Source organism: Mobula hypostoma, chromosome X1 (assembly GCF_963921235.1).
Source record: "Mobula hypostoma chromosome X1, sMobHyp1.1, whole genome shotgun sequence".
In the NCBI taxonomy this organism is placed as follows: Eukaryota; Metazoa; Chordata; class Chondrichthyes; order Myliobatiformes; family Myliobatidae; genus Mobula; species Mobula hypostoma.
The window spans coordinates 57,705,645-57,716,126 of NC_086128.1; the positions used below are offsets into that span (position 1 = coordinate 57,705,645).

The 10,482-nt window shown below is 42.7% G+C and overlaps 1 protein-coding gene across 5 annotated transcripts in view; it reads right to left on the bottom strand.

Moving 5' to 3' along the window:
* LOC134340419 (phosphatidylinositol 5-phosphate 4-kinase type-2 beta) overlaps nt 1–9,520 on the bottom strand; it is a 258,524-nt gene extending 249,004 nt beyond the window's left edge. For 4 of the 5 annotated variants that reach the window (XM_063037625.1, XM_063037628.1, XM_063037624.1 and 1 more), the window contains exon 1: nt 9,176–9,520. In XM_063037625.1, coding sequence (XP_062893695.1) covers nt 9,176–9,307 — 132 coding nt within the window. In that variant the 5' untranslated portion in view covers nt 9,308–9,520. Of the gene's footprint in view, nt 1–8,743; nt 8,778–9,175 lie in introns of those variants that run through there. The other variant, XM_063037629.1, reaches the window with a different exon arrangement.
* Between the last annotated feature and the right edge of the window lie 962 nt (nt 9,521–10,482).

A 10,482-nucleotide genomic window follows, 5' to 3' on the forward strand; every position in this document is an offset into this window, starting at 1 on the left:
CACCATCTGGGCCGCTGACTGATACAGTGTTGCGAAGCACGCAGGGGTAGCCGGGAGGCACACAGCACATCTTTAAGAAAAAAGCCGAAATAAACATGCTAATTAATTAGGTGCTGCCCGGCACGTAAATATCGGCACAGATCAGTGCCGACTGCATCGTCTCTGATCTGGGCCAACAATTACGTGTCGGCAGCACCTAATTAATTTGCATGTTTATTTCGGCTTTTTTCTTAAAGATGTGCTGTGTGCCTCCTGGCTACCGCTGCATTCTCCACGAATCGGTACAGTATCTGTCTGGGGCCATAGGGTTGGGGTGGTGGGACACGGGGGTATCATCTCGTCCACTGCTTCACTTTCGCTACTGTATTCGGTTTCGATTGTTATCCTTTCCTCTTCCAATTGCATCAGCTCTTCATCTATCAGTTCTTGGTCATGAGATGCCAAAACCTCTTCAACATCATCTTCGTCAGCTTCCACAAGCCAAACTCACTTTGTCCTTGCTTCGTTCACCACGATCGAAATGCTTAATTATGTCTAGTTTTACGCTAAGTGTAACACCCTTACGAGCTCTTTCAGGCTTTTCCGACACCTTAGAACTCATCTTGCTAACGGCTGCTCAATGCAACGTGCTTAAGCAAAGCCATTCCGAATCCGGGGACAGCGGCTGCTCGGTGTGCGCGCTGCCTTTTGTCGCGCACTGCCTTTTTTCGTAACAGTGAAAACACCTTCTGAAAGCAAAAACAGGGTACTAATGTAGGTCTTTCGTAACAGTGAGGTTTCGTAAAGCGAACGTTCGAAAAGCAAGGGACACCTGTACTCTGTAGCCATTTTATTAGGTATACAAGAGGTATCCAATAAAGTGGCCACTGAGTGTAGAACATGTCCCCTCCCCCAGACTAATATGGATTCCTGACATCAATTTACACCTCACCCACTTTCACAGATTGCGATACAAAATTAATTTATAAAAGTAACCAATCACATCATTTTACAACAGGAACTAGGCATTTGGGTCAATCAGTCCTGCTGTTATCTTCCCACCCTACCTCACCCCACCTTCTCAGCACATGCAGGTGACCCCTCACTTAATGACAGTTCATGTAACAGAAATTCACCCTTACAGAAGTCACAAATGAAAACCAAACAGTCTGAGATACAGTTTTCTCAGAATGCAACCTTCCCATAATGTGGGTATTTTTATTGTTTGTCCTTTGCCTTTTATTAAATTTTCCCTTAAGTGCATTAATTTCCCTGTGTAGCAGGGTGGTCCATGTACTAACCATGCTTGGTGCAAGTTTCCAGTGAAATCACCTATCGGATTTCTAAGTAACTCTCTTGCTTTAGTCATACAGTACAGAAACAAATCCATGTCAACGTTATGTAGTACCTACCCAGTATCCACCGCTGAACTTGAAATATGACTAACTCTTCACTCTTCCCAGTTAATCAGCCTGAAAAATTAACCCTTTTCTTTATCCACAAATGCTGCTCAAGTATGTCCAGCACTTTTCTACTTTCTCAATGAACAACTAAGCTGAACAACATTATACCACAACCCAGATTGCTTTTTGCCTCAATATCAATAGGGCACCACAAGTAGACTTAGGGAGGAGGAAGAATATATCAGATCTGGTTAATTCTTCCTATTCTTGCCGTGGTGTTTGTCTACATTTCTTAGCCAGGATGCTCAGGGGAACACTAGGGATCAAGAATAGACAAATGGTTTGACTGACAGTTCATTAATTCTGCAGGGATCAGATACTGTTGAAATATTAATTCAAATCCAAAGAATATTCCACAAACCACTGGAGTAACAGCTGGCTTTCATAATGTAGCTTGACCTTTGAAAACACAAAATCACCAACCATCAAGTTAAAAAGACACCAGCAGTTCCACTTACAAACTCCCAACTCAGGGTCTACCCCAATCAGAAGCCCCGGAAGAAGAATGAAATCCAGAATTTGCTGAGAGCCAGATCGGAGGTATTCAAGTCTAGAGATCAACAATGCTATAAGAGGTGCAGGTATGATCACCGGAAAGCCATCTCATGGGAGAAATGGAGATTCCAGACTAGAATTGAATTAATGAGGGATGCTCGACAGCTGTGGCAGGTTTGAATACCGTAACCTCCTACAGCGTTAAATCTAGTGACATTTGGGACAGCAAAGCTTCACTTCCAGATGAGCTCAATGCCTTCAATACTCACTTTGACCACCAGAACAGGGAGGAACCATGGCACACCCCCATGTCTCCCGTTGATCCCTTGGTCTCAGTACCTGACCAAGTATTGAAGACCTGTGCTCACCAACTGGCTGGTGTACTCACAGATATCTTCAACAACTTGGTCTGGCAGTGTTTGGACCCACCTGTTTCAAGCAGGCTTCAATTATACTGGGGCCCCAAGAAGAGCGTGGTAACCTGTCTAAATGACTATCACCCAGTGGCATTTCCATCCACAGTGATGAAGCGTTTTGAGGTGCTGGTGTTGAAGTATATCCGCTTCAGTCTGAATGGCGACTTGGATCTGTTTCAATTCGCTTTGCAAAGCAACAGGACTACAGCAGATGCCATCTCATTGGCTCTTCACACACCCCTGGAACATCTGGACAGCAAAGGTGCATACATCGCGCCGCTTGCTGCATCCGCAAAGCAAACAGCATTATAAAGGACCCCCACACCCTTCATACAAACTCTTCTCCCTCCTGCCATCTGGCAAAAGGCACTGAAGCATTCGGGCTTTCACGACCAGACTATGTAACAGTTTCTTCTGCCAAGCCATCAGACTCCTCAATACCCAGAGCCTGGCTTGACACCAACCTACTGCCCTCTACTGTGCCTATTGTCTTGTTTGTTATTTATTGTAATACCTGCACTGTTTTGTGCACTTTATGCAGTCCTGGGTAGGTCTGTAGTCTAGTGTAGTTTTTGTGTTGTTTCATGTAGCACCATGGTCCTGAAAAACGTTGTCTCATTTTTACTGTGTACTGTACCAGCAGTTATGGTCGAAATGACAATAAAAAGTGACTTGACTTGATCAGGATGCTCTTTATCAATTACAGCTCAGCATTTAATACAATCATCCCCTCAAAACTAATCAATAAACTCGAAGCCCTGGCCTCAATACCCCCTTGCGCAAGTGGATCCTCAATTTCCTTACTTGCAGACCCCAGTCAGTTCAGATTGTCAAAAACATCTCTTCCACAATCTCCACCAGCACAAGAGCACCACAGGGATGTGTACTTAGCCCACTGCTCTACTCACTTTACACCTATGACTGTGCGGATAAGTACAGCTCCAACACCATTTACAAGTTTGCTGACAACACCTGTTGTGGGCTGTATCAAAGGGGGGGGGGATGAATCAGCATACAGGAGGGAGATTGAAAACCTTGCTGAATGGTGTAATAACAACCACCTCTCACTCAATGTCAATAAGACCAAAGAACCGATCGTAGACTTCAGGAGAGGGAAACCAGAGGTCCATGAGCCAGTAATTATCAGATGATCAGAGGTGGAGAGGGTCAGTAACTTTAAATTCCTGGGTGTCACTATCTCAGAGGACCTGTCCTAGACCCAACATACAAATATAATTGTGAAGAAAACACAACAACACCTCTACTTCCTCAGGAGTCTGTGGAGATTCTCTTAAATGTTGTCTGTAATGTCAGAGGCAGAATAGTACAAAAGAAGATCATGCTTGACTATTAAAGGGCTTCAATTTTTTTTCAGTATTACAGTCAGAGGCATAATGGTGAAGCTGGAACCCAATTAGCCCATCAAATCTTCACGGTCTCTGCAGTGTAGTCCAGTCGGTCCCATTCCCTCAGTCATCCTGTCAATTAATTTTCCTCAAACACCTAACCAATTCCCTTTTGAAATTATTGACCTTCAGGCCTACCCAGATCTGGAGTGAAAGACCAATTCTCATGAATGGTCATTGGCCTGAAACATTAACTCTCTCTTTATCCACAGATGCTGCCTGACCTAACGAGTCTTTTCACCTTTGTCAAATTAGCTTTTTTTGCCGCATGCACATGAAATATCAAAACATAATGAAATGAATTGTTTGTATCAGTAACCAACACTGTCCGAATATGTGCTGGGAGGGCCAACAAGTGTTGCCGAACTTCCAGAGCTAACATAGCATGCTCACAACTTACTAACCCATACATCTTGGAATGTGGGAGGAAACCAGAGCACCCCCAGGAAACCCACAGTCATGGAGAGAATGTACAAACCCCTTACAGACAGTGGTGTGAAATGAACCCAAATCAATGTTGCACTAAAGTATTACACTAACCGCCATGTTATCATGTCACCATCCAAATCACTTTTTAATCCCAGATCATTCCTACTTGCTGCATAAAACTTTCCTTCACACTTCTTCCTCTATCTCTTCACCAGAACCTTAAATCTGTTCCCTAATCCTTGTACCAAAGGGAAATCTACATTTTCTTGGCTATCTTACCCAAATATCTCAATCACATACACCTTTATCAAATTTACTTTCAACCTCCTTTGCTCCAACGGAGAACATCCTCAGCTTCTCTAGCCCAACCTTGCAGCTAAAATCCCTCATATTGGTAAATCACCTATGGACCTTCTCAAGGACCATCAAATTTTCTCCAAATTGCATTGATCAGAAGTGGACACAATCCAAACATCATCTGCAAGGATCTTTTTCTTCAACCAATAAAACTCCTTGCCAGCAATCGATATCAAACTTTTATTCTTCACTTCTTCACTTGTTTTGTCTCTGCTGCCATCAGGAAGAAGGTGCAGTAGCCTCAGGACCCAGTCCACCAGGTTCTTGAATCAAAGGGGATAACTTCACTCAACTTCATTTGCCCCATGATTGAAATATTCCCAAACCTTTCAAGGACTCTTCATCTCAAGTTCTCAGTAGAGCAGTAGAGCTACTAGGACTTGATGTTATTATATCTTCTTTTTGTATTTGTATTTGCAGTTTGTTGTCTTTTGCACCCTGGTTGAACACCCCAGTTAGTGCGATCTTTCATTGATTCTATTATGGTTATTATTCTTTTATGGATCTATTAAGTATGCCAACAAGAAAATGAATCTCAGGGTTATATATGGTGACATGAATGTACCTTGATAATAAATTTACTTTGAACTTAATGTTATAAGTGGCTTCCAAAATACCCATAATGGCTGTTGATCAATCAATTTTTTTGGACAATCAGTGCTGTGACAATGGTTACCTGATTACAGTAATTCTTAGCAAGTTCACATGACTTCAATGTGTTGTTAAGTGTTACCAATTTCTATTTAGTTGTACTTAAGAGCCTAAAAGTTGACACACGCCTTGACTGAAGTTTTCATAAACAAAAATACATTTTGCCAAATATATACATTTGTTAAAAGGTATAAAAATCATGAAAAGTAAGACAACAAATAATTTTCACTTTATGAGAGATGAATAAAAATAGATTTAAGATTAAGAGGGAATGGACTTAGAGGGAATATGGAGGAGTCCTCTTCCACTCAGAGAGTGGTATACCTAGAATGCACTACCAGAGAGTAGTGGAAGTCGAGTTGCTGACAGCATTTTACAAGTTCCCAGTTAAATACTTGACTTGCATAGCATAGATGGCTATAGGCCAAGTGCTGAAAGATGAGATTAATACAGATGTGTGCCATATAACTCCATGCTGAGTGGCTCACTGATCTAGCAACCCAAGTTTATTTATTTACAGATACAGGTGTCCCCCGCTTTTCGAACGTTCACTTTACGAAACCTCACTGTTACGAAAGACCTACATTAGTACCCTATTTTCGCTTTCAGAAGGTGTTTTCACTGTTACGAAAAAAAAATTCAGCGCGCGATAAAAGGCAACGTGCCCCAAGCAGCCGCTGTCCCCCGGATTCACAACTGCTTTGCTTTAACACTTGCCTGTGAGCAGCCCTTTGCAAGATGAGTTCTATGGTACCAGAAAAGCCTGAAAGAGCTCATAAGGGTGTTACACTTACGGTAAAACTAGACATAATTAAGCGTTTCGATCGTGGTGAACGAAGTAAGGACAACGTGAGTTTGGCTTTTGGAAGCTGACGAACATGATGTTGAAGAAGTTTTGGCATCCCATCACCAAGAACTGACAGATGAAGAGCTGATGCAATTGGAAGAAAAAAGGATAACAATCGAAACCGAATGAGTAATGATAAAGTACGACTATAATTTTGAAAAGGTACATCAGTTTAGGAGATATTTGCAAGATGGTTTGAGTCCTTACTAAAGAACTGTGTGACAGAAAAATGCGCAAGGCTCAGCAGTCAAGCATGCCTTCCACATCAGCCACAGCAGACGACGAACCTCGACCTTCGACATCGAGGTGGGCAGAGATAGAAGATGAGCTGCCTGCTCTAATGGAAACAGGCGATGAGATGACACCCGTGTCCCACCACCCCAACCCCCAGGCCACGGACAGATACCGATTCGCGGAGAATGCAAAGGTAGCCGGGAGGCACACAGCACATCTTCAAGAAAACAGCCGAAATAAACATGCTAATTAATTAGGTACCGCCAACACGTAATTGTCGGCCCAGATCAGAGACGACGCAATCGGAAATTGGCACTGATCTGGGCCGACAATTACGGGCGGCGCCTAATTAATTAGCATATTTGTTTCGGCTTTTTTCTTAAAGATGTGCTGGGTGCCTCCCGGCTACCGCTGGACCCCTGCGTTCTTTGCAGCAATGTATCGCTCAGCGGCCTGGAAGGTGGGGGGCCACTGCACCACCCCAGTCTGCAATGACTCAGTGTGCTCGCTGTCTTCCCAATTCCTGTAAGTGATACTACGCTGTACATACATTATTTCTACTTTATATAGGCTGTGTATTTTTACATGTTATTTGGTATGATTTGGCAGCTTCATAGTTTAAAGATTACTGGAGAGCGCTTGCGCTGTGTTTTTGCCAACAGCGCTTGCGTGAGATTTTCTGCCGACAGCACCTGTGTGAGATTTTCGCTGCAGAGATCTGTGCCGGCAATGATTGTGGAAAAGTATTTCTACTTTATATAGGCTGTGTATTTATCATATCATTCCTGCTTTTACTATATGTTACTGTTATTTTAGGTTTTATGTGTTATTTGGCATGATTTGGTAGGTTATTTTTGGGTCTGCGAACGCTCACAAAATTTCCCCATATAAATAAATAGTAATTGCTTCTTCGCTTTACGACATTTCGGCTTACGAACCATTTCATTGGAACGCTCTACCTTCGGCTGGCGGGGGAAACCTGTACCTCAAAGAACAGGTCCTTCCAGCCCAATGAGCTGCACTGCCCAGTAATCCACCTACTTGACATTAGCCTAATCACAGGACCATTCACAATGACCAATTAACCTACTAACTGGTAAGTCTTTGGACTCTGGGAGGAAACCTGAACACCCAGAGGAAACTCATGCAGCCAAGGGGATTATGTGAAAACTCCTTATAGATGGTGCCAGAATCAAACTCCAAATTCCGACACCACAAGGTGTAACAGTATCACGCTAACTGCTAAGCTACCACTGCACCCAAGTCATGAACTCCAATGCTGTCCATGCTGAATTTGCATATTCTCCCTGGGACCACATGAGTTTTCTCCGGTTTCCCCCTTCCATCCCAAAGGGTGTAGGAACGGATGTTAATTGGCTTTCTGTAAGTTGTTCAATAAGTGTAGAAAGATGATATTATCTGAGGCAATTGATAAGAGAATAAAATGCGACTAGGGCAAATGGATGTTTGAAGGCCAGCATGGACTTGATGGACTCCGTGACTCTGTGGAACCAGGAACATGATAGCCCTATCTCTGTGATCATTCAATCCACCAGCCTTGCCTGAAAATATTCAGCAAACAAATATCTATTGACATGCAATCTCAAAAGCAACATCACACTAGCCCCTGGATGTGCAAGGGACCTTTATACCAGTTTACCAGTTGGCACAGCAGTGCTATAGAGGATACTGTAAAAGAAATAAACTACTATACACAAACACGGTTAAGACACAAACATTCAAAAACATTCAAAATGTAAAACTGTAGAAAACACTAACTTCAGACATTAGCTCTAAAATTACAGATTTTTTTTACCCCAAATTATAATTATGAGCCGCAAATGCACAAGAACATAACCAGACAAAAAAGTAAAACAAATAATCACCCAGATCATTGCTAATTATTGCTAAACATGTGATTTTATCTTTGCAAAGTTTTTTTGTTGTTTAAGCAATTGAGCATGTTTAACCGTTTAAGAAAGGGAGAAACTAGGCCGCAGAAGCCTCGGCCTCGCCTGAGGAGAGCTTCCACCTATGGAAGCGGAGTTGCCCTGCTGGACTCCCTTTTCGGAACTGGCAGGAGGCGCAGGAAACAACAGCCATGGACCGAAAGGTGGGTTTTTTAAATTAATAACTGTTGATAAACTAATTTTCGACAACGCCTGAGCGAGGCCGTGGGGAGTTAACGGGCCCCAGAGGCCGACACGGGATCAGAACTCAAATTAAAACCCGGCGCCAAAACCACGAGGGAATAAAAATAAAATCTAAAATAAAAACCCTCCTACCAGGCAGTTGGAACAAACTCCTCCTCAAAGAAAGCCGAAATAAAATCATGTTCCTCTTAAAACATACAAGTAAAATCTCGGCCTCCCCTCCTCGTCCCCTCAAAATAAATCAGTAAATATTATTTTCTTTCTTTTTTATTAAAAGCAAACTCTTGTCTCCGGTCGGGCCCAAGCTACTTGCCTTTAATTCTGAATATTTTCTTCCTTTCGAATGTCAACATATTTTCCCCATGTTTTTTTAATCAATAATTGAAAAGAATTTTAATCAGGATAATTAAAATATTCATTAATAGTCTAATTATATTTTTCATTCATTACTGAATGAAATTTTCTTCCCTCCTTTCATCTTGGAACCTGACAAGCCTTCAGATCTGTCCCCTCCTTCAACAAAAACAGGTAACGTTCGTGCAAAATTTTTAAACTCAAATTAAAAATTAATCCTGTTTACTCATTCTTTCAAATCAATGCATAATCTTACTCCTGCAAAGGAAAATGGTTAAGACGATCTTAAGGCATCCCCAAGACCAGATGCAATCTTTTTTCATATTTAAATGCACACATAAATCAATAATTATTGGTGCAAAAATTATGAGATAGATCTCATCTTACTTACAGTGTGATTGACTCCCCACATCAGGACACTGAGCAGGGGTTCACTGGCTCTGAATAGCTTTACCTTCTGAGCCACAAAGTGTTTCTTCTTGGTTTTGGTCTTGCTGGCACTAGCACTACAGTTGGCTGCCATTTTTTGTACAAAAAAAAATCCCCCCCCCTCCAAAAAATTTAAACACAAGAAGAATATCTTAATACTCTCCAGCTGCAATCTCCCCTTTCCCTTGCTCCTGTCCTGCCTCTCAGCGCTTGTACTTTACAATTCCTCAGCCTAATAGTGCATTTCGAAGGCAAGAAGCAAATGTCATGGCAGCTCCTGTGAAGTGAGAAGCAAAAGCCCTGTGAATGTCTCTTATTTGTCTGACTGTCTCTGTGCTTCTTTTGCCGAACTCTAAGGCTACTCCCCCTGCTGCTGCAAGAAGCCTCTACAACCTAAATGAACATCACCCCGTTCCACATTGCAGAAAACACTGCCATCTATCAGCAACAACAATTATTGTAGTCCTAATATGTACAAATTAATGGCAATAAATATTAATGACATTGCATTTGACATCAATAAAACCAGTGTCAGTTTGTATCACTCATCTGCCTGAGACACTGGGTTCCAGTTGAATTTCTGCTTCTGGGCGTCACAGCCTGGTATGGAAACACCAATCCACAAGAACAGAAAAGCATCCAAAAAGTGGTGGACCAATCACAAACAAGAGAAAATTTAAGCTGTTTGAAATCTAAGCAACACACGCAAAATGCTGGAGGAATGCAGTAGGTTAGACAGTATCTCTGGAAAAGAGTATGGTCGAAGTTTTGGGCCAAGACCCTTCAGCAGGACTGGAGAAAGAGAGATGAGGAGTTGGAGTTAAAGCAACACTCACAACACGCTGGAGGAACTCAGCAGGTCGGGCAGCATCCGTGGAAACGATCAGTCGACGTTTCAGGCCGGAACCCTTTGTCAGGACTGTAGAGGGAAGGGGCAGAGGCCCTATAAAGAAGGTGGGGGAAGTGTGGGAAGGAGAAGGCTGGTAGGTTCCAGGTGAAAAACCAGTAAGGGGAAAGATAAGAGGTGGGGGAAGGGAGGCAGGGAGGTGATAGGCAGGAAAGGTGAAGAAAGAAGAGGGGAAAACACAATGGGTAGTAGAAGGAGGCGGAACCATGAGGGAGGTGATAGGCAGCTGGGGGAGGGGGCAGAGTGACATTGGGATAGGGGAAGGGTGGGGGAGGGAATTACCGGAAGTTGGAGAATTCTATGTTTGTACCAAGGGGCTGGAGACTACCTAGACGGTACATGAGGTGTTGCTCCTCCAACCT